General features: G+C 45.3%; 1 protein-coding gene across 4 annotated transcripts in view; it reads left to right on the top strand.

The window, feature by feature from the left end:
• The window catches only part of Cdyl (chromodomain Y like), a 221924-nt gene extending 198488 nt beyond the window's left edge, over positions 1-23436 (top strand). For all 4 annotated transcript variants that reach the window (XM_048428142.3, XM_085699379.2, XM_085699380.2 and 1 more), the window contains 5 exons: positions 5030-5286; positions 6474-6646; positions 11491-11701; positions 20642-20785; positions 21895-23436. In XM_048428142.3, coding sequence (XP_048284099.1) covers positions 5030-5286; positions 6474-6646; positions 11491-11701; positions 20642-20785; positions 21895-22053 — 944 coding nt within the window. In that variant the 3' untranslated portion in view covers positions 22054-23436. The remainder of the gene's footprint in view (positions 1-5029; positions 5287-6473; positions 6647-11490; positions 11702-20641; positions 20786-21894) is intronic.
• The last annotated feature ends 464 nt before the right edge of the window (positions 23437-23900 follow it).

The raw sequence follows: 23900 nt of genomic DNA on the forward strand, positions 1-23900 counted from the left end.
CCCTCCTGGGTCATTGTTCCACTCTTGGTCTTTACATATGGATGGTAATTAGTTTTGAAATGTCTTTTTCTGTTGATCTCATCAGTTTAGGGGTCTCTTCCTATTCACTGATTGAATGTTGAATGTCAGTCCTGGCTTTCTCCTGTCAGCCTCGGGTTGCTTGCTGGATATCGATTCTTTTACAATTTAAGGTGTTGGGTTTTTATTATATACTTAAAAATCTGTGTTTGTTGGTTTTTAAATTATGTGTATGTCTATGAGTATGTGCATGGGAATGCAGGTGCCATGGAGGCCAGAGACATCAGGTCACCTAGAACTGGAGTTCCAGGAAGAAGTGTTAGCTTGTTCTGTCTCACTGTAAGTTTGGTGTAATTCCACACATCTTTTATCTTGGACCAGGATAGGTTTACTGCTGATATGTGCCTGTACCTTGCTCTGCATATAACACCTCTCACCAGGGCTTCTAAGGACTCTCAGCCCCATGTAAACTCTGGAGATTACTTAGTGTAGGTCTCTAGGAGCTGATGGAGCTGATCTATCCTCAAAAGTTGTTCTCTTACTATATATACTTATATATATTCCCTGTATATCCAGACTGGTATTGGAATCCCGAACAAGCCCTGCACACCAGTGTTTTCCTCTACCCTTGGGTAGAAAGACATTGCACTGCCCTCCCTGCCTGCCATCCAGCGTATGGAGATAGATACTATACTTACTTGCATGTTGTATTAGTTGCGAGGTGTTCTAGTTGCCTTTGTGTGGTTGTGGGCCATACATCCTAAGGAATTAGGGGCAGGGCTTGGCTCAGTTTCAGAGGGATTTCAGTCATCACAGTAGAAAGGCATGGTGGGACCAGCTCAGTTCATGCTGGCAGGAAGAGCCTACTTGCATCTGGGCAAGAAAAAAACAAACAAACAAAAAACTGAGAAAACTTCCCAGAAGCCAGGGGCAGGTACAACCTAATAAGGTCTGCCCAAGTACCCTACCACCCGTTCTGGTGCATGGCCTCACCTCCTGTAGAGTCACAGTCTCCCAGTGCTCCAAAATATGTCCGGTGTGGGACATTGTTTAATTCAGACTACAACAGTAGGCACTGGCAGAGACGAGAAAGCAAGCACCTTTCTAGGTTGGAAGCAGATTCCAGACATTCCTAGAAACCTGCTCTCAGGCTATGCTCCCATGTTTGAAAGTATCTTTAATTACTCTCAGTCAGTGAAAGCAAATCAGAGTGTGTGTGTGTGGGGGGGGGGTCTTTCCTTGAGAAATGTTAAGATTTTGACTCAGGGGACGACACTGATGGTCAGGGGTGTCAGCGGTTCATTCTCTATGGAGGAACTTTGGCTCCTGTGTTTTCATGAGAGCTATCCCGTGAGTCCCTGGATTTTTGTTTATGGTGTAAAGAGCAGTTCTTCGCAGGCCTTCCATTCGCAGCTGTTTACAGCTGTGTGGTGTTACTGGGGAGCTGTGAACAAAGGCCAGTAGCTGGAGCTTTGCGTCCACCCTACTGAGGAAGCCCGGGGAGTTTATTGGGGTTGTTAGAGGAACCACTGCATCACCAGAAAGTTCGTCCTCAATGTCCTCAGGAAAGCCATGTTTCTGGGCGTCACTACCCTGCTTGAGGCAGCCCCACAGCTCAGTGTCCCCTCCTCGGCCGTTGGTCCTGCTTATTTCACGTGGGGGTCGGGGGTGGGCTTGTGAAGCTTAAACGGTTGGAGGAGCTTTCTGAGACTGGGAGTTTGCTTCCTGATTTCCAAGGCGCACACTTCTGAAAGGGGGTGTTGACAATATGGAGGATCTTGTTACAGCTCAGTTCTGCTCCAGTGTTGAACTGGCTGCCTCTGGCTTAGCTGTGTGATAACTGGACTTTGTAAATAATTCTTGAGTGCTGTGTGCTCCGGGGCTAGGGGCGTAGATGGTACGGCCGCTGCCCTCACAGGCCTTCATGGGGTATTCCAGGAGTAAGTATTATATAGGAGAGTGCAATGTGAGAGCTACTTTTGGGGGGGGGGTTCCTTATAAAGGGGGTGATGACAAGGGGGCGGCATGGGCTGAGTAGGTACACTTGCTGGTGATGTCCAGGCGAGCAAGAGAAGCTAGCCGTTTGAGTTCAAGGACAAGGTATTCTAGGCAGAGGAATAGTGTGTTAGGAGGTCCTGAAGTGGGCACACACCTGGCTGGGTCTAGGAACACGTGGCTTGACTATCTAGAGTGAGCGCAGACGGACACAGATGCTGTAAGGACTTAATTTGGTGTCGATGTTGTGTAATGCCAAGGTCAGTCTTCCATGAGCACTTCCTATCTAAGTCATGCCTCATGCTATTCACAGGTGGATAACGGGTCCTCTAGCACAGTGAGCCAGAAGTTACTGGTTGGTTGGTTGGTTGGTTGGTTGGTTGGTTGGTTGGTTGGTTGGTTGGTAAAACAGGGTCTCACTATGTAGCCCTGGCTAACTTGAACTCACAGAAATACTCCTGCCTCTGCCACCTAAGTGCTGGGATTAAAGACATGCTCCACCATGTCCAGCAAGTTGATTGTATTTTACATTTTAAGCTTTAAGGATTATACTTTAAATGAGTAGTGTGTACCAATTGTAGAAACTAGTGGGTTTTATTATGGCATTGCTCTGTACGCATGCATATAATCTTATTAACCCACTGCATTTTTCCCAGCCTTGCTACTGACTTGCTCTTTCCCCTGGAGGGACTGCCTGCTGTCTCAGTAACATCTCTGGTCATCAGTTCCCATATACTGATCTCCAACCCTGGATGTCCCAGCCCATCTTCTAAGCTATGCAGCCTATCCCCATGACTATGCTCACCCTGGGTAAAGCCAGTGTCTCTAACTCTCAGTTCCCCATGTGCATGCCCCTATTTTGCTCAGTTGAGTTCAATACTTCAAAATCATACATGGTTCATTTCTCTGTACTAAATGAATTAATTACCTGGCAGTATTGACTCTGAATTGAAGTGAGTCAGGGAATGGAGAAGCAAGGAAGGAGTGGCGCTTGTGAAGACCGGGGAAACTCTGGTGGGCTTGGCAGTGGTGCTGAGAAGAATAGCAGAGAGAGCCTTGGGCAGAAGTACAGGTTTTGAGTGCCAGTGGGGGAGGGTCTGGCAGAAAAGAAAGTGAAGCTTAAAAGTTTTCAGAGCCATTCGACAACATCCTGCCTGATAGGTGCCATTGGGTGTTCTGGTCAGGAATGAAAACTTGAGGTCACAAATTCTCTAGAATCATGCAGTCTGGATTTGCCTGCATAGGAGTGATATAGACCGCTGTTAATAGAATTAACCCATTAACATTAGTGGTTATTCCAGATAAACTGGGAAAATAAATTCTAATGTGGCTCATGGTGATTCCTGTGAACAACAGTGTCCTGATAGAGCGTGAATGCCAAGGTACCATTTTACACAAGTGAAAGCAAAACTAACAGTGTGTGTAAGACCCTGCGTATGTAGTGATTGATCCAGCACCTGTTCTTTAACAGGGGGAATGGAAAAATGCTCATACTTCTTTCCCTATAAAGCATCAGGAAGGACACCTGAGAAAGCCTGACCTGAAGTTCAGTGATGGGGTGGAAGGAGCACATACGCTATTGTGCACATACGCTATTGAGCACATACGCTATGCCGTTAGTTTAGGGGAGACGTAATTGACACAGGCTCCCATCCTATAACCTAGACTGACCTCAGATCTGTGGTGTGCCACTACACGCAGCTTATTTTTCTTTATAAAATTCTTTATGTGTATGGGTGTTTTTATCAGCACGTATGTCTGTGAACCATGTACACTGTATCCACAGTGCCTGAAGAGTCGAGAATAGGATCGTCTGGAATTGGAGTCCCAAATGGTTGTTAGCTGCTGTGTGGGTACTGGGAATTGAGCTCAGGCTCTCTAGGAAAGCAACACGTGATCTTAACCACTAAGCCATCTCCTCAGCCTCTATTTTCAGAGTCTTAAAATGTGTGCATTTATAGCCTGCTTAGATCCGTCAAAAGATTAAATTTGAAGGGTTTTTCTTGCAAAGATTAAAGCAGACGGTGTTGTTTCCTCCTGTTGTGACTTCAGAGTCACAACAGAGCTTTATTGTAATAAAAAATGTTGCAGGTCGGACAGTAGTGTAATGGTAGAGCATGTACCCAGCATGCATAATGAGGCCCTGGGTTTGATCTCTCACACTGAGAAAGAAAAGTTGAGGGATCATGTGCCAGGGCTGGTTGAAAGCCAGTATCCAGTTTGATACTGAAGAGCAGCAATGCATGATGGAACACTGCTGCGGGAAAGGAGAGCGGTCTTCAGCAGATCCTCCCCAAGCTGTGCTCAAAACCAGTGCTAATTTAAAGAATGTCATGGAAACTGACCAAAGTGGCACACGCCATTAATTCCAGTACTTGAGAGCCAGAGGCAGGAGTATCTCTGTAAGTTCAAGGCCAGCCTGGTCTTCATAGTGAGTTTCAGGACAGTCAGGGCTACTTAGTGAGACCTTGTCTCACAAACAAACAAACAAACAAAAACTGGTAAGATTGTGTGTCCAGTAGACAGACCTCATAGGCATCTTCTGGGACAACATGAAGACCTCCTTGCTGTCTGTGATATCCACAGGGAGCAGTGGCCACTTCGCCTAGGCCTGCCAAGACACGCGCATGGCTTCACCTCTGTGTCTCTCTTGGTCCCTCTTGAGCTTAGATGGGGATAGCTCTTCAGATCTTCATCGGTCAGCCTCGTTTCCCTTTTTAAATCCTCAGACTTTGAATGCGTTCTCCTTGAGAACCAATCCCATTCTTCACAAGGCTCAGACTTTTCTCTTCCTTTCAGTGGGTGCACGGCCAGCATTTTTCTCTTTGAACACTAGTTAGGCAAGAAGCTGATTTTTAAAAAGGAGGAATAAACTCGGGCAAGCTTCTAATTTGTGATGTCCTTTAATAGCCAAGTCCTGGGTTTGCAATGGGCATCTTTGTCTCATTCAGAGGCGCCACACTGGGAACGGATTGGTAGGACATCACAGACCACTGTGGTTTCAAACTCTTGGCAGGTACATCTCCGTTCATGGATGCGCTAACAGCCAACGGAACAGCTACCATCCAGACGTCTGTAACAGGAGTGACAGCTGGGAAAAGGAAATTTATTGACGACAGAAGAGACCAGCCTTTTGACAAGCGGTTGCGTTTCAGTGTGAGGCAGACAGAGAGTGCCTACAGATACAGAGACATTGTCGTCAGGAAGCAGGATGGCTTCACCCACATCTTGTTATCCACAAAATCATCAGAGAATAACTCACTAAACCCAGAGGTGAGAGACACACCCCAGGCTACGGCTTCATGCTTCTCTGTGCCCTTGGTGTCCTGGCCTGCTTTGCTGGGTGGCACTCTTTGTGATCTTTCTAAACTTCTGGGGAGCTTAACTTCTCGTCACACTTGTGGCCACGGTGATACTTCACAGGAGGAGGGTGCTAAGCAGCTACTCCATTCTGTGCTGTGGGAACTGTGGCTTTGAAGTGGGGATGGTAGCTGCATCCTTCCCTCTTCATCTCCCCCCTCCCCCCAAGTCATCTGTAGATCATAGGGCCCAGTGACCCTGTGACCTTCCTGAAATCACGTGGAAATGTGTATACACCGGCTTTGCTTCAGCATTCATCAGAATCTTGATGGGTCTTAGTCCCTTCAAAGAATCTGTCATCCTGCTGTACAGGTGCCATTAGCATTGTAGCAGGCACATGTCCTTGTCAGTAGTAGAAGGGACCTTTCAGTGATCCGGGGTAATGTGTTTACAAAGTTAGGAGACCAGTTCCATGATGGCTCTAGAATCCAGTGTGTTTGAACTTGTGCCTCATCAGAGTTTAGAGTTCTGGTGGTTTGTCTGCCATTGCGCACATCTTGGGCAACTGGGTATCTGACCCGAGTCACAAAATAGGGCAGGTCCTTGGTCCACCTTTAGACTGCAGGGTGCCTTTGTTAGTTACTTTCAATTGCTTCACAGAAGTCATTCCAAGAGTTGTGTGCTCTCCCACGCTGCATCCCTACTCAGTGCATGCAGACAGCAAATGATTTAGACATCTGTCCCTATTGTGTTCAGTTACTAAACAGCCTAAAGCCCTAGAACTTAACGCATTTCTTGAAACTGACTGAATGTGCCACCTGCTGTCCAAGCTAGAATTTCCCATGTATTTCTCGTGTGACTTGCCTGATCTGCTGAGAGCCACGGAGACTGTACAAGAGCCAGGTCATGCAGATCTGCGTGCCTTTCCACCAGCGTTTGTAATTCCCCATGCAGTTGTATTCCTGTTCCACCCCTAGCGCTCTGATCTCTGGCGATCGAAAATAGAAAGCATGCAGAATATTTACAGTAATGGTGGGTGGAGTGAGCCGCATAGACTGGAGATGCCTTTTTTATAGACCTAAATTGCCCCGTTAAAAAGTGCTTTGTAGGATTCTATACCCAAAGTGCTCTTGACCACTTGAACTCATGGTGACTTCCAGGTGATGAAAGAAGTTCAGAGCGCCCTGAGCACAGCTGCAGCCGACGACAGCAAGCTGGTGCTGCTCAGCGCGGTGGGCAGTGTCTTCTGTTGTGGTCTGGACTTTATTTATTTTATACGGCGTCTCACGGACGACAGAAAGAGAGAAAGCACTAAGATGGCAGATGCTATCAGGTGAGTACCAACTGGGGTTTTCAACCGAGCCTCTGGGCTTTTGCACGGTACCCGTCTTTCAGAGAATAAGCCTGTGTAAGCCTCAGGAATAACATGTACATCTTCCTCTGAAAGGCACTGGTAACAAGATTAATCAAATCCTCTGCCTTCTCTATGGCCCCAGCATAAATTACTATTTGCCTTGGGCAGATCCCTGATTTCAGAGTTGACTTAAGCGCGGGGCATTCTGGCACAATGGTGCAGTAATCTACCGTGTATTCTCTTCCCTCTGAGTTGTCTAGACTTTGCGACAGTTCCATAAGGTCACATGATGGGTGTGGTTCTTGGTTTGTTTGTTGTTTTTTAAATGTAAGTGCACATTCTTGTTTGTTTGCCCCAACTTCATTCTAACTAGCCAGAGAAATAAATAATGCTGTTAAACGTTCATTTTTCTTATACTCACCCCAGAAAATATACTACCTATTTGTATGTCTTTCCTGGATATGTTTTTAAATTTTTGAAATGATTAAAACTGTTTTGAGACATGTACATTGTAAAGTGACTAAATCACTTAAGTTGGCCCTCACACTTCTGTGGTGAGAATATTGAAAACATTTCTTTTTTCATTTTTTGGAGATAGGGTCTTGCTATATAGGCAATCTGACCTTAGACGACTCCTCCGTCAGCTTTCCAAGTCCTGGGATTTTATCCAGGCCACTATCATGCCCAGCTTGAAATCTACTTTCTTAACAGGTTTCAAGTCTACAGTATGTTTTTAGTTATAGTCAACATGCCCTTTCCAATATAAGCATTTTAATATATGTATGTATGTAATAAAAATTTAGTTTTGGTTCTGTTAAGCACATAAATTATACAATTACTTGGCAGCTTGCCATCTCTGTGTAACATGACCAGCCTGGAGACTCATCCATTTCCCCCTGGTTGGTTTTTCTCACTGGTTTGTCCTAATGGTTGAGGCGCCTTCCCTAGAACCTCCAGATCCCACTGTAAGCTCATCTCCTTTACTCTGCTAATCCCTGCTGGTATAATTAAAAGTGTCTTAAATTTTCAGAGGTTACTTTTAGTTAAAGTGAATAAGGCCCCTCACCTACCAGGAAGGCCTGTGTTTTCCTGCCCACCTACCTAGAAGTACATTATCCTCAAGTGACCCTTTTGTGTTTTTCTTTTTAATTTGTAGCAGATTAGAAATTCAAAGACTTGTAAGCTTGCAAATGAATAAAGTAGTTTGGATCTTTTCCCAAAATGCCAGGTCCCTGTAGAGCTAGTGTTGAGATTCTGAAAGTTAATGGGCTCCAAGTTGCCGTGACTAAGTATTGTCACTGGGCACTGGGCTTCCTGGTCCCCTATAAACCTCCTGGAGACACAGCAGGGTAAGGATGGGTTTGTGTTGGTGGGTCTGAGGTGTGGCGTCATGAATTGGTAGATCCCCTAAGCGGCTGTCATGGATGCTGCCTACTGGCCCTGGAACTCCACACCTTGGAGTGGTGAGGCATTGCCTTGGCCTTACAGATCATATTTCATCATTTTCAAAATTAATAGACACTTGGACTTAGGAGGTTATCCACCATCTGTTCCAAGAGTGTCCAACTATGGGCCACACACAACCAAAGATAGTTAGAAATGGAACCCAATACAAAAATCATAAAATTTAAATTTTTTAAATAATTGTTTTACTTAAAACTTAATTGTTTTGATTTTTATATAATTTTTTAATTGCATGGTTCTGAGGCATGAAACTTGTACATGACACTATCATGTTCAAAGGATGGACTGTGCCCTGACGGGTATCTTTCTGAGTGTGATCATAACTTGATCTTTCCCCCAGAATTTTGGAGTGTATAACCTTACTAAATATTATTTAGAATTGTTATGTCTGGTCTCCTAAATAATTTCAGACTTTCAGACTTGTGGTAAAGTTGTAGGTGGCACAATCTATCTCAATTGAAAAATTAAATGAGCCTAAGTCCCTGACAGATTGTTGGTACCCATGGAACAACTTTATAGTAGCATTGTACAGTTAGCCAATGGTGCTGCTAGGACTCCAATCTAAGACAACCTTAGAAGTTCCTCATACTCTGCCTGCATTCAGGATCAGTGGGTGGAAACTTGAGGTTCATTTTTATGCCAATCATCCTGCCCCTTGTGGCAACATTAAATTTTTTCTTATGTGTTCACTGGATCCACACAGAAAAGTAGATAGATAGATAGATAGATAGATAGATAGATAGATAGATAGATAGATAGATAGATAGATAAAACTGAATTTAAAAATAGGGCTCGCCAGCCAGTGTCTCAGAGCCTCAGAGCTTGGATCATTTTTCCAAGTCTGTTTTCCTTGAGTTCCATTTGAATCTTCCTAAGACTCACCCCTTCCCTCTAGTGCTGAATTACCCCGACAGCAGCAGAAACTAGTGGTGTTGGGATTAGGAAAACAGAAAAGACACCCCCCCCCCCCAAAAAAAATCAAGACAGATTCAAATAGTCTCATTTGTTGAACTTTGCAATTTTAAATGTTTATTTTCTTCATTTATTTTTCCAACCTTCCCACATCTATCATAAAGTTGGCTTAGTATTCTAGCAAACAACAAACCCTGCTTCAGTGAAACCTACCTGTTTCTGTAAGCAAATGCATTCCCGTCGGTAGGAATTTTTCTTGGTTCACTTTTAGCAGGTCATGTAAATAATAGGTCACACCAGACTCACTTAGCCTTCCTCTTGCTCATTTGTGTTTGTTTCTGTGGTGTCCCTAATCTCAAATCCCTTAAAACAATGAGTCAAACTCATTGTCTTGAGTTTCTAAAAGTCAGAAAAGAAGATTGAGTTAAACACTAAGCTGTTCCGTTGTCAGACACACTGGGATAGCCACTTTGAAGATTCATTATAATAAAATGTCCAGGACATTGATCATAAAGACGGACAGAGCAGCGATCTACTCACAGCATTGGCTCCTGTAGTCTGTGCACCAGGACTAGAGCAGCTGCCTAGACGGTGTGGGAGGTGCCGCTCTTTCCAGCTGCGCCTGAAGCCTGACCTCCCCTTCCACTCCGTCCTGTTTGACTGAGAAAGAGCAGTCAACTGGCTGCTAACAGCTCTGGGTCCTCATTGCTTCATTTTCCCCAACAATCCCTAGCATTTTGATATCTAACTCAGTAAACGTTCTCCCAGCAGGAATTTTGCTCAGTACCAAACCTTTCTCAACAGGCAGCTCCTTCCCCTGATGCAGACTCCAACCTAAGGCCCCAGGGACAGTCACTAGCTCCACAGCAGGGAGCCTTGTGTCTGGGCTGGATGCTCCCAAAACTAAGCCTTCATGGCCCTGAGGTGTTCCTACTGGACAGGATGCTCTGAGGGTTTGGGGATTTTCTGTGTGGCCCTTTATCTGTTATCTAGGTTCACACATCAGAGTGCTCAGTTCCTGCATAAAGGGGGAGGGAGCTCTTTCTTCCAGACTGGAACTCTGACCCTTTTACAGAGAGCCAGCAGAAGTCACTGCAAGCAGCAATAAAGTCCAAGTTTTGATTTTCCCCTAAGACTTTAGAAACTTTGGTTTTTCCAAGCATGTAAACTGGTGTGGTAGGTTACACAAATGCTAAATCTCATTTCTCTACAATTTTTTTAGCATTGTGATCACTCTTCTCGTGTTAATTTACCATCCCATTGTAGTTTCTTGATCTTAGCACTGTGGCAGCCACTCTGGGTACCTAGAGCACATATTTTGGGAATATCTGCTCTGTGCCATGGAGACTACCAGTTTAGCAGTCATCTTTCCCAAAGGTGTCAGAGACAGCCTAGGATATGTAGTCCCATCCCAGGTAATTGATCCTTACTTCTCAGAAGGCAGTAAGACTGCTTGTTTCCAAAGCCTGTACCAGAGGTTGTCTGTCCCGTTCTGCAGGTGTTCAGGGGCTAGGGACAAACTAAACTGCTGGGTTAGGATTTTCAGAGTTGCAAGCTTATCACCGCAGCATTTTAAATTGGTGAGTTATGGAAAACAATTTATTGGCTCTTTTAAGTGCTAAGAGTAGGCCCAGATTTAGGAGCCAGTCATAAAAAGCTCTAGTTGCTCCCCATTCTGACCTGTGGCTCATTCTGCCTGGGAGGGACTCTGGTCTGTACATTTTGGTTCTTTCTCTTTGTTCCACCCTGTTAAAATTCATGACACAGAGCTATCTTTGAATGAATAGCTGGCTTCCATATGTGGGAGAGGGACACCTCCCAACCTTCCCCATCCCCAAAAGTGACCTGCTTTTTCAGTGTGATCCCAGAACAAGTCCCCAGATAGCATTGGCTGGATTTGCTTAGAATGCACATCCCTGTGAGAGCCGTACCACCCCTTGCGTTGATGTCCTTTGAGCTCTTGCTACAGTGAGGTCTCAGAGTGCTTACTGGCCTTGTTTGCCAGTGTTTATCTCCTTGAAGTCATTGGTCTAGTTCAGCATAATTTCAGGCTATTTCCGGGTGACAGCCGACAGAAGTCACATGCAAAGTTAGAGCTAACCTGGGTTTTCTGATACCTCATCTACCATTGTTCACTCCCCTTCAGACACTCTTGGTTTGTCCCAGACCAAGCTTCATCAGGACCACTCCTTGGTTGGTCATGAATACTGTTATGTGAGTGGACTCCTGGGTCATCAGGGGCTAAAGGCTAGGTAGACCTTACATACCACATACAGCAAATAAACCCGTGGTCCACAGCTTCAGAGAGAACTCCTTAAGCAAATCTCATCTCTTCATAATTTCTGTAGAGTTTACATCTTGGTAAATTGAATTCCATGATAGACTTTTTTTTCATCTGCTCAAATATGCAATGTTTTCAGTAATTCCCCATTTATTTTTCATTTTAGAAACTTCGTGAATACTTTCATTCAGTTTAAGAAGCCTATTATTGTAGCAGTTAATGGCCCAGCCATTGGACTAGGAGCATCCATATTGCCTCTTTGTGATGTGGTTTGGGCTAACGAAAAGGCTTGGTTTCAAACACCCTATACCACCTTCGGACAGAGTCCAGATGGCTGCTCTACCGTTATGTTTCCCAAGATTATGGGAGGAGCGTCTGTGAGTACCATTTAAAACAACATCATTCTAGAAGACATCCTGAGGAGATCTGGCTTTTTATTGTTATACTCTGTGTATACAGTGTGCCATTCTGTGGGGACTTCCCATCCCAGCTGTACAAACAGTTTAGTTTTTGTTCATGGAATACTATGAACTATGTACTACTGTAAACTTACAGCTTTGCATAGTTAATGCTGATAGCCACTGTCCATATTGGCACTTGAAAATCCTTTACTGAAAAGGGGCCGTGTGCATAGGGAAAGAAAGGCTCTCCCCATTTCTGTGCTCTTGTTTGTTTTTTTAATGTTTTTTAAAAAGTTTGTCTGTAATAGTTCGTGCTTATATTGTAGCTTATTTTTTGACAAGCAACTATAGACACCTTGTTCCGTACTTAGTCCTTGAACTGAGACAAAAAGTAATGACATGGGGTTCTCCAGAGGCAGAATTCAAGAGACTTCGTCAGGAAGAGTCCCAGGCACTGAACACCTGTTGAAGAGCTGGTGAGACAGTCACACTGAACAGAGGGCTGTCGGGCTGTGATCTCTCTCTCTCTCTCTCTCTCTCTCTCTCACACACACACACACACACACACATCTCTGAAGCATCTCGCACATGAATTTGCATGGCTGCTTCATTTCCGTCATCACCGTGTGTGGACCTCACAAGAAGAATGTTGCCCATTAACACGGCGATGGAACTAATGCCTTCCCTGTGGAGCTGATAGCCATCTGCCAACAGTGCGACTCCTAAATGGGGTAATAGACTTCTCTTGGAAGGAACCACTTATCTTTGCCCACCATAGACCATTCCTGTACCACGAAGACACACCTTTTGCACACATTTGAAGGAGGGACATCTCTTCTAATCCCAAAGAGCCTCTTCCTGGGAGAAACTTGGAAGAAAGGGACATTCGGCAGTAAGTTTCTATCAGAACCACCCAAGAATTACAAAGAAGGAAAAGGATATTTGCCTCCTCTTGTTGGCTGTGGTGGAAAGCATGAAGGATACTCCCTTACTGCAGCCAACCTGTAAGTGGACCTCAGAACACCTCCAGAAGATACAGAGACACCGCAGCCTCCGCACCGAGGACCCTCTGCCAAGGAACACCGCTCAGTCTATTCAACAAGAAAACCAAACTGTACTTGTTGAATAACGTTCCTCAGAAGCAGCCGGATGTGGGAGATGGTGAAAGATGTGACAGGGCCCCGAGTGGGCTTCTGAGTCACAGAAACAAAAAATCAGTGAGGAAGCTGACAAGATTGGTATCATTTATAGTCTAGTAATAATGTGAAATCAGTGGTAATTTGGTGGGTTTTATCATTTTAAGATGCAGCCTGTCAAGAATGCAACCTAGGAAGATATAGAGGATTGGGAACTCTTATCTAAACTTTTAATACTTTTATGTAAGTCTAAAATCATTTCAAGTACTAAATGTGAAAAACGAAAGCTAATAGAACAAACCAGTCTCCACAGGTAGGCTGGTCTCAGGGCCACACATGCCCTCCCACAGTTCCCCTTTTGCTAGCCTTAATGTTCAGTCTGTTGGGATACTTGTACCCAAGGGCTTCAGCCCCCATCACTGCCCTACTTAGAACATAATGGCTGTCATCAAAGAGGAGAAAGCCAGAAACCTCCTGCTTCTCTCAAGTCCCCTGGCCATGCTTCGCTTCTGTTGAAGATAAGATGTCGCTGAAAGGTCTTTGGGGTACTGTGTGTGCTACCGGTGAGAGAGCAACACCCACTCACTGGATCTCTGACACAGACACACACATTCTACACCCAACAGATGCCCCATGGTCTTACCACCTCTGTGTATCCTCTGCTGTGAAGGGTCTCCTGGCCATACCCTGGTACTCCAGACTCCCAAACCCGATAAAACCACAGTACCTGTGGGCTGGGAGAGGCTGAGAGCATCAGTTCTTACTGGACCAGTCAGGCCACCACCAGGAACTAACAGACTGGTGTCGTTGGGAATGATTCCACACAAGTATCTCAGCTTTGGTGTCTTCTGTTGGCAGGACAGTCAAGCAAAAATAACAAAGTCATGTGGTATTTTGGAATCACTGGTGAGATGCTCCACCCCTCAGATTGTGTGACTAATAGTGCCAGGTCCACCCTGGTCAAGCAACCAAGACTGACCAGTGTTGGGAGTTGGACCCAATTCAGTGTCCTGTCCAAGACTGGGTTCCTTGTTGAATATGGACACGATACAGCAGGTGGCATTCTTTCCTATCCATCCGTCCCTCCTTTTCTCTACACACCTCTCCCCTACAAACCCTTGTCCCCGATCTTCAGGCCCCTGGCCATTCATCAAGGCCACATATCTGCTATTGTCCTAAGCTAGACTTGGCTTTTCTATGCCACATACGTGACGAGACATACCCCACTTTTGTGGGCATTTCGTATGTGGGTCTGGGGGACATTTAGAGTGTAATCATTTGACTCTAGATGCATCCTTTGCTGCTAAGAATGGCCCATTCTTGTCCAGAACACCATAGCGAGAGTATAACCTTCCTGCCTTTCACTGTAAGCCGACATAACATCTTGTCCCTTCTTCCATGTTCGCCAATAGCAGTCTCTGTCTGCCACCTTCGTTCAGCTGTGGCCCGCTTTCCTCTCCTTAGAGACAGGAAAAGAGCGAGGGAAGACTTTTCCCTGAGGAACTTGCCAGGGATTAGATTGTGTCCTAAGAGAGCCTCCAGACCCCTCTAGTTACTTTATGGATTGCTGGGGCAAAATAACTGACAAAAGCCAGTTACAGAAGGAATTATTTGACTCACAGTTGAACGGTGGTGGCACCAGGGTTTTGAGCCTGCCAGTCGCTGCTTATCTAGACACCCCCACACCTCCACCCCAGGGAATGGAATGGTGCAGCCCATATTTAAGGTGGTATTTGGCCTTGATTGGCCTAATCTGGACTATCCCTCACAGGCCTTAACCAGGAGTTTTTTCGTGGTGATTCTAAGCCCCATTAACAATCAGCATTAGCCATCATAAGCCCACTCCTTACCAACTTGACAAGCAAATGTCACTTTTAACCTTATAACCTTCTACTCCATGGCTTATGGCCATCTCATAATGCATAATATAGGTCTTTGTAGCTTTTTAATAGTCCCAGTACTTTAAAAGTCCAAGTCTAACGTGGAATTTGAATTAATCTTACACTATTATGTCAAAAACACATACTTCCAATACACAATAGTATATAATAAATATTCACATCCAGAGAGAATGATAAGAGGCATATGATGGAACCAAATTTTGTAGACCAAGTACCAAATCCTATATCTGTTCCTTATCTGTCATCTGGGACTGGTTATAGAATTGTCTGGACTCCAAAAGGACTGGGGAATTTCCTGAACCCCAAACTCTGCTACCTGCATTACACAGAGTCCCGAGATCCTTCCATCCCCAACATCCCAAAATCACTATTACAGTTTGGACTTCACATTCATGAGGTAACCTTTCAGGGACTTGAGTCTTGCCAACCATTGTCTCTGAAACCTGCAAAGAGATTTCGTGACCCCGTCAGTCTTGCATCTTTACATCTGCACCTTACATCTTTACACATGTACATCTTTACATTTAAGTACCACATGGCCAATGCTTCCAAGTGATGCTACTAGCCCTGGGTGGGTGGAGACTGAGCCCCAGGAACCAAAGCGCAATAGCAGTGGTTCCCAACCTTCCTGATGTGCTGACTGAAGTTTCTGTCCCACCAGGTCCTACAGTCATTCAGTCCCCAAAATAATACACTGAGGTCTACATTAATCATAAACTGGCTGACCTATTAGCTCAGGCTTTTTATTATTTAACTCTTACATCTTAACCCATATTCTTGTCTGTGTCAGCCACGTGGCTTGGTGCCTTTCATCAAGGCATTCTCTTCTGCTTCCTCTGTGTCTGGGTGATAATTACAGACTGACTCTTTACTCTTCCCAGAATTCTCCTGTTCTTGCTGCCCCACCTTTACTTCCTGCCTAGCTATTGGCCAACCACCGTTTTATCAAAAATAATACAAGTGACAGGATACAAGACCATTATCCCATGGCACTAATGCTACAACCTTTTAATCCAGTTCCTCATATTGTGGTGACTGCCAGCCATAAAATTACTTTTGTCACTATTTCATAACTCTGATTTTACTAATGGTATGAACGTTCTTAAATATTTTTTGGAGACAGGTTTGCCAAAGGAGCCACGAGCCACCAATTGAGAACCGCTGCTCTAGAGGCAGCTGTACCTTGGCTGTATGGTGTACGCAAAAGTACTTTCCAAGGCGCTTGTTTTTGAGCAGGGAAGCCATTCTTCAGCATTCTCCCTGCAGTTTCTCCTGTTAAATGACTCTGTGTTCTTAGAAGTTAGCGCCTTCCAAGTGGAGTCTTTCCATCAGGGCACCATCCCTGATATCTCAGGGCAGAGTGCCAAGTTTTCATAACAATTACATTTGCCTTGTCTGTTAACTTTAAACTCATTTGTGTCCTTTCCCGTGTTAAACTACGTATTTTTCATGAAGTTCCTGCTCCACTTGCTACGGTCTCACTGTGGACCCGGGTGAGAACAGTGAGCGGTGTGGTTGCCGCCCTACAGAGTGCTCTCCTGCCTTGTTTTTTTTTTCCTCCACCAAACAGCTGAGTGCATTCTGTATTCAGCCTCACTCACGTTTTTAGCCATGAGTAGAGTGCGTCCAGATTACTGGCCAGAATATTACATGAATGGCCTTTGACCCAGTTCCCTACAGAGTTCTTGTTGCTCCAGGGAGCATCAGGAGCCAGGCCTCCCTGTCCCTGTGTTCCCTCCAAGATCTACCAAAATGACTAATCAAGCCCTTTTTACAGCATTCTAGGGATTTTTCTATCCCCAGAGTCCAACCACATGATCAGGGTTATCTCAGTCACTAACCCACTCCTGATCCCAAGGGTTAATTTCTGTATCACTGGAACAAAATAATTTGAGAGAACAACTTGAAGGGTTGTTTTGGGGGACAGTCAGGGTACCTTAAGGTTCCAGTCACACTGCGTCTGCAGGCTGGGAGCAGCGAGATGAGCGCGCTGCGGTTCAGCTCCGCTCCTCACCTCGGTTCACCACAGGACCCGACCCCAGGGTGTAGTATCACCCACATTTAAGGTGGGTCCTAGACATTTGTTTCCATGGTGATTCTAAATCCCATCAAGTTGACAACCGAGATTAATAATCATAGCTCATTCATTACCAATAAAATCAGCTTTGGGTTCATTGTGAGCTATTGCTAAAGTAGATCATTTAACAGCAGTTATTTTTAATTCTGGCAATAAAGAAGCTTCATCACCTACTTAATCTAGCGGTTCTCGACCTTTGAGTCTTGACCCCTTGAGGGTCAAATGACTCTTTTACAGGTAAAACCTATGACCATTGGAAAACACAAAATATCTGTATTCTGGGTCATAACAGCAGCAAAATTACAGTTATCGAGAAGCAGTGAAAATAATTTTATGGTTTGGGGGCATTACAAGAGGAACTATATTAAAGGGTCACAGCATTAGGGAGGTTGAGAACGATTGTTCTAAATTTGAACATCTGGTAGTGTGTTCTTCCTGTGTTGTAGGTCCTTTGTAGGTGTGTGATGGGTAAAGGTGCACACAAAGGGCCCATGTGAAGGAGATGAACAGTCTTGAACCTGTGTATACCGCTGAGCAGGTACATTTTTAGAATTGCATCCCATGAACCAATTCTTGTCAGGCTTTAAGTCAATGAGATGGTTCGGCAGGCCTGCCTGCGTTCGATGCCTGGGATCCACATGATGGAAAGAGAAAGCCGGCTCCTGCAAGTTGTCTTCTGCTTTCCACAAGTGCATTGCGGCTCGCGCTCTCTCTCTCTCTCTCTCTCTCTCTCTCTCTCTCTCTCTCTCACACACACACACACACACACACACACACACACACACACAATAAGTATAAATTTAAAATTTAAAGAATTCACTAGCCTTGGAAAGTTTCCCAGAGAATAGCTTGAGATCAGTCCGCATGAACGCCTCCTCCTCCTCCCTCGATGGGTTGCTCTCTTGGTAGATGAGTGAGTCCTGGCCAATAATTGCCCAACTTAGAATCGGGTGGTATAGCTATACGCTGTGATTACACAGAGCTTATAGCCACGGTTAGAGACATTTCAGGATTCCACAATAATGGTCATGGGAAGTCAGTGGTACTACTCTGCATCCTCCAAAACAGGACCCTACCCCACTCCCTCCAGTCAAGGATACCCTCGGAGCCTGCTGAAACCCTGCTCTAGCAGCTGAGTGTCTGCCCCACACAGTTTAAATTCCCACCTTGTGAGCAGCGTCTTTGACTAAAGCCTATACAACAAGTAACCGAAGGCTATTGAGGTGACTTGTGTTGGTGGCAGCTCTTGTTGAAAGTGACTCCTAAAAGGATACAATCTCTTTTGTGACACATTGGCGCAGCCCAAGTGAGCTTGGGACAAGTGTAGCGTTCCCTACCCGGTGTGTACAAGTTCTGCCAGGAGGGCTAAACTGAAGAAATGCCCTTGTCGGAAGAAAATGACCTACAGTGAGACTAACCGTGGGAGCCTTCCTCAGCATGTCCTGTGGGGATCCGACACTTGCCTGCCTAACTGCTGGTGGATGTGACTTTAGCCTCTTGCTCTGTGTTCTGCCACCACCACCCTTAAGACACCCGTAGAGTACCTGCTGTGCACCATGTCCCTTTCACAGTCCCGTGTGCTCAGGAACCATTCAGGACTAGTACAGTATTGGCACATTGGGAAGGAGAACAGGAAGGATGGTCCAGGCTCAGACGTAGGCCCCCATCTAAGGACTGGTTTGCTAACCCCGAGTTCACCCAAAAGAGCGGCTTTGATTATCCTCTTACATCTTGAAGCAGAAGTGTCATCCTCCCCACACCTCATAACTGACTTTCTGTTTTAAGACTGCTGCAGAGTGGCAGGGTGGGGCTCAGCCATTGTAGTCTGACCAAGGAAATGGGTTTTCTTCGTGGGTCTTTGTTTACTGGTGGTGGTTGGATTTGGGTTGTAGGTTACTGTGATTTATTGGTTCTCCGTGTCTCTATTTTAAACTCACTTCACTTCCTGGTTACATGGAACGCGTTGCATTCCCAGCCTTGAATCAGTCCTGTCTTACCCTCGTGGGTAAAATTTAAAATTCCTCTCATTGGCCTGCACCTCTTAACCATGTGAAATAGGGGGTGAGGTGGGGGGACCACAGACCATAAAAGATTGTCTAGTCACATATGGATGTAGAGCCAGACCAGCCAAGAGAAGGGGGTGAGATGCCAGGACAATGTGTAGGCCAGAGCAAGGGCAGTTGTGATTGGCCCAAACAGGCCATCTGATTAGCAGAGATGGACACAGGAAGCGAGAACCTTCCCCCCAGGGTTGTGAGTTGTCTTCCAGAGACAGCAAGTGGCATGTATGAAATGAAGTAGGGTGTGGTGGGATGCTGGAGCCAGACCATGAGTTCACGGCTCGTCTGGTCTGTGTCTCAAAGGTGGGGAAGAGGGAATCGCTAGACAGATAGGTCCTAAGGGACAGCATACTCAAGACGGACTTCCTGGGCCTGGCAAGTCCATTAGTATCCACTGTGTAGAGGACACACGGAACTTACATGACTGGTGGTGTCATCTCCAAAAAAAGAATATTCTGGGTGCTCTAGAGCTCTCACTACTGCATATGACATCAGGGCCCTCTCCCATTCTCACCTCCCTGGAGTATTCCTGCAGGGAAACTTAACTCCCGAAATAAGGTCTAATCGGAGTCTTATAGATGTGTATAGATTATCTCTGCATTGTGAGGGCTGTTCATTCAGAGAACATTCCAGGCTTGTGAGCCTCTTCACAACTGAGCTCAAATGGCTGTCTACACTTTGGATGATGCTCTCAAAACCTTGCAGACTCTTGTGAGGAGGCCACACGTACGCCACACGCCCACCCGTTTACAGTGTCTGCCCTGTTGGAAGTGCAGTGCATCGGCTGCACACTTGGCCTCCATGGTGTGTGTGCTCTGTGCATTACAAGACTCAAATATTCCCTGTGATTCGAGGGTGGCATGTGGTCACTGTAGGACCTCTGTAATTTTTGCCTCTGAAGAAAGGAACATCTAGAGGGTGTTTACCTGGGCCTCTTCGGGACCACTGAAGTGCAAGGCTATCTGTGCAGGACAAACCGCAGGGGGGCCATGGTCACATTGGCTGTTGGGCAAACCTCCTTAGCCAACCTCAGCAACTGTGATCCTGTCGTTAGTGACGTGAGGTCCATACACCTCCTGTCATGTAGTGGCCTCGAATCTCCTTGTCAAAAGTAAAGTTGTCTTAGTTTTCTCCGGTCCGTCTTGTAAAGTAACTGAGAAGCTCAAGATGGACGACAGTGGCTGAGGTACACTCAGTTCCTCCTGGATAGGTAGTATCCGTGACAGAAGTGTGGCTCCTCAGGTGTGACCCCTCCTGCAGTGACATGCCGCTGCCTTTAGAGGGAAAATGTAGTTTTATGTTGGGTTCCGTCCCCTTAGAGCACGAATTACCGACTCGGGTACCCACATTGCATTTTTAATGAGTTGACTTGCGTGGGAAGAGCCAGTGTTAAGAGGAGAAACTCGAATTATAGGGGAAGTTACACCAGCAACCTCATTTACCACAAAATAGCCTCTAATTTGGATTTCATCCAAGTCTGTGTGACTCCGAATTACACCATGAAGCAAACCTTTTTCTCTTCTATTTTTTTTTTTAATTGGCCCATGGTATTACTACTTTTCTATCTACCCGCTTGGTCATGCTTTGTCCATGGTCTGTTCTTAGTGGCCACTAGAGGAAAGCAGATTCTAACACCTTCCAAAGTCCACCCTCAGCTTGGATTTCTGAGGGTTGAATTTCCAAGACATCTTCCCCACCCACTTCCCCTCGTGTTTCACATCGTGTCTCTTCTTTCCTTGTAGGCCAACGAAATGCTGCTCAGTGGGCGCAAGCTGACCGCACAGGAGGCGTGTGGCAAGGGCCTGGTCTCCCAGGTGTTTTGGCCAGGGACCTTCACCCAGGAAGTCATGGTTCGCATCAAGGAGCTGGCTTCATGTAATCCAGTTGTACGTCAAAGTGTTTTGTTTTTTTTAATACTGTTTCTCTTTGTTTTCTTTTGTGTTTGTTTTTAAATGAGGAGAGAAAGCCTTTTCTTCCTCCACGTTAAGTTGGACTTGTACCATGTTCCAAATCTGTTTACCTGGCCTTGATGTAGCAATGGACCCCAGTGTGAAACATAGTCCTCACATACCCCATCCAGTGCTAACCATTCTGGGGCTTTTGGTTAGGAAATGAGCTGGGTCATGGTCTCCTAACAACGCTGATTTAGCAGTGCGGTGTGCGACATGTCCCAAGTGATCGATCCAGCTCTCGCCTAAGCTCATGCGGATACACGAGCAACTCCCATAGATGGAATTAAACCGATTTTGTTGAGAAAATTCCATCCACAGTCTCTCTGGGAAATTTCCTTGAACCTCAGTAGAGTAGATAACCACTCAGGGCTCCACATTATCCCACAGCAATAGTGCTCTGGCCACGCGTGGTCGGTGTGGATCGGTGTAACAAACCACCTCTCTTAGCTTGAGCCATTGCAAGTTTCAATATCCAATGTTAAATAGCCTGGCATCCCTCTATAACCATGGTACGTCCCTCTGCCATGGGTACCAGAATCCACAAGTGTTGATATCCCTTACACAGCGTGTTCCTCTGTGTGTACTTCAGGTCATCTCTGTAGATGCCGTGCAGTGCCTGTTACAGTGCACTGCTTTGTGAAAAGGGGCTGTGCTGGATTTTGAAATAGGAAAGCCTGCATATTCCATTAAACATTTTTTTATCTTTTTGCATATTTGCATTATCATATTGCAAGATTGATTGAGTCCCAGGCATGTGGAATTCACAGGTATGCAGGGCTAACGGTACTAAGCTGCAAGTGAATTGACATGTAAAGATTTTTGTTTTCTCAAGGCAGGGTTTCTCTGTAGCTTTGGAGCCTGTCCTGCAACTAGCTCGAGCTCACAGAGATCCGCCTGCCTCTGCCTCCCCAGTGCTGGGATTAAAGGCGTGCACCACCACAGTTTGACAACATGTAAAGGTGTAATGGTTGCTATCATGCGTGTAAGAAAAGGTTTGGTACCTATAAACAGCCAGCCTCCTTTCTCGTTTGTCGCTACCGCAGGTCCTGGAAGAGTCCAAAGCCCTAGTCCGCTGTAATATGAAGATGGAGCTGGAGCAGGCGAACGAGAGAGAATGTGAAGTGCTGAAGAAAATCTGGGGCTCCGCCCAGGGCATGGACTCCATGTTGAAGTACTTACAGAGGAAAATCGATGAGTTTTGATTGGCGGACTGAGCAGGACAGACGTCGGTGGCTCCCAGGCATCCTCAACAGTAGCTCACGCTTGGAAGCAGGACTGGAAAGATCCAAGTTATTTATGACCGAGGAGTTTTTAAGTACTGTAACTTTAAAAATAACTACAAAGCTTCTTTGTCCAAACGTCCTTATTTTATACTCAAGTATACACAGTATAAAATGTAATTGAGCACCAGACTGCTCTTAGAAGCTCTAATTTTCTTGTAAGCTAGTTGTGTTTTTTAAAGGAATTATGTTTTCATTTAGGGTGGCAGAAGAGTTTGCAATAATGTTTGTTTTACTCATTTTGGTGGGTTTTTTTTTTTTTTTAATCTAGATCACAGACCATAAAGAATGCTAGCCAGCCTCGCCCCCCCCTCCCTCTACCTAAACAGATGCAGACATCTCTGAAACATGTTCTGGCATCTAGAGGGCCGGGGGAGGTACAAGTACCTCAGTGCTGAAAAAAATTCTAATCAAAATTAAAACCAACTTGGGAAAAGCATCAAGGATGGAAATTCTCTCCTGAACTACGGGCTCATGCTGAGATGCCCGCAGGTTCTCCCGTTCTCACCGCGCCCCGTTCTTACCCAGCTCATATGAAGAAGCATCGTCTGTGGAGGAAAGCGGGTGAGGGTGCACGGTGAATCACTCCCTGGCTTGAGTGCTACTTGCTGAGTTATAAATTAGTGTTAGTGGGTTTAAATAGTTTTTTTCTGACCCTTTTGAAAAATAACTACATAAGTACTTCTTGTGGCTGGGTGAGACATACTACTTCGCAGTTTTGTCTATCTGCAGATAATGATGTATTACACCAAAAAAAGTATTTTTATGTTTATAAAGTGTAATTTTTAGGTTCACTTAGAATATATTTTATTTAATTTAAATTCTCTCGGCACACTATTAAATACAGAAACTCCTTTCAAAACAGAAAGAACTACCTTCTATTTGACATTTAATGTTTGCGGTCTCTGCATTTATGTCTGCCGTATACTGTGCACAGTATCGTGTTCACGAGTACCCCATGGAGTGGGGACTGATTCCTGACTACAGGCGCCTATTACTACTTAGGCTTCTGGGCTTGCAATCATATTGAATGTATGAAGATGGAAATAAAATCGAAAACCTTATTTTTGTACAGTTTTGAAGTTTATACTCAGAACTGACGCCTCCCCAGCCGTGTGGAGCGCTGTGCAGTATGTAAATCTGCCTTTACCGTGGATGGGTTGGTACAGTATTTTTGCATCTGTGGGACCTGCTCTTTTGTTCCGTAGTTTGAACTATATATAAACTGTACAATCTGTAAAGTTTTTATAGAATAAATATTCAGCTGTGAAAACTGGTTAAATAAAACTAATATTTCTTAACACATGGGAGTGTTTCTCGATGAATTCTTCCTTGCCAGGTTTCCTGTGGGAGCATTTTCTCTGGGATTTTTCATGAGGTTCACAAACGTGCGTAAACTTTGGTGTTTGGCTCAGAGACTGCAGTCCACAGTCCACTGCTCCTTCTCACATCCACGTGGTTGGATGGGTAACTATGCCAAAGAAAGGGAGGTGTGTTTCACCAAATTGGCACCTACGAAATTGTGATGCTTTAAGGGGCCCTCAGCCCCTTTGGCTGTCACTGCCTTTCCTGATGGCTTCTCTTACTGTATTCTTTCATAGCCAACTTGATCTAGCCTGTGACTTTGCTGTCCCAAGGTGTGAGTCACCTGAAGCTTGTGAGAGCCCTGGGTTGTGCCCTGAGTAAATGTCTGGGAAGGTGTGCCTAAGCAGAGACATGTCACAGAAGAGGAAGAAGAGGCCTGGGACAGTTGGACACTGCCATCCTGG

The sequence above is a fragment of the Myodes glareolus genome, chromosome 14 (assembly GCF_982192425.1).
Source record: "Myodes glareolus chromosome 14, mMyoGla1.1, whole genome shotgun sequence".
Taxonomy (NCBI): domain Eukaryota; kingdom Metazoa; phylum Chordata; class Mammalia; order Rodentia; family Cricetidae; genus Myodes; species Myodes glareolus.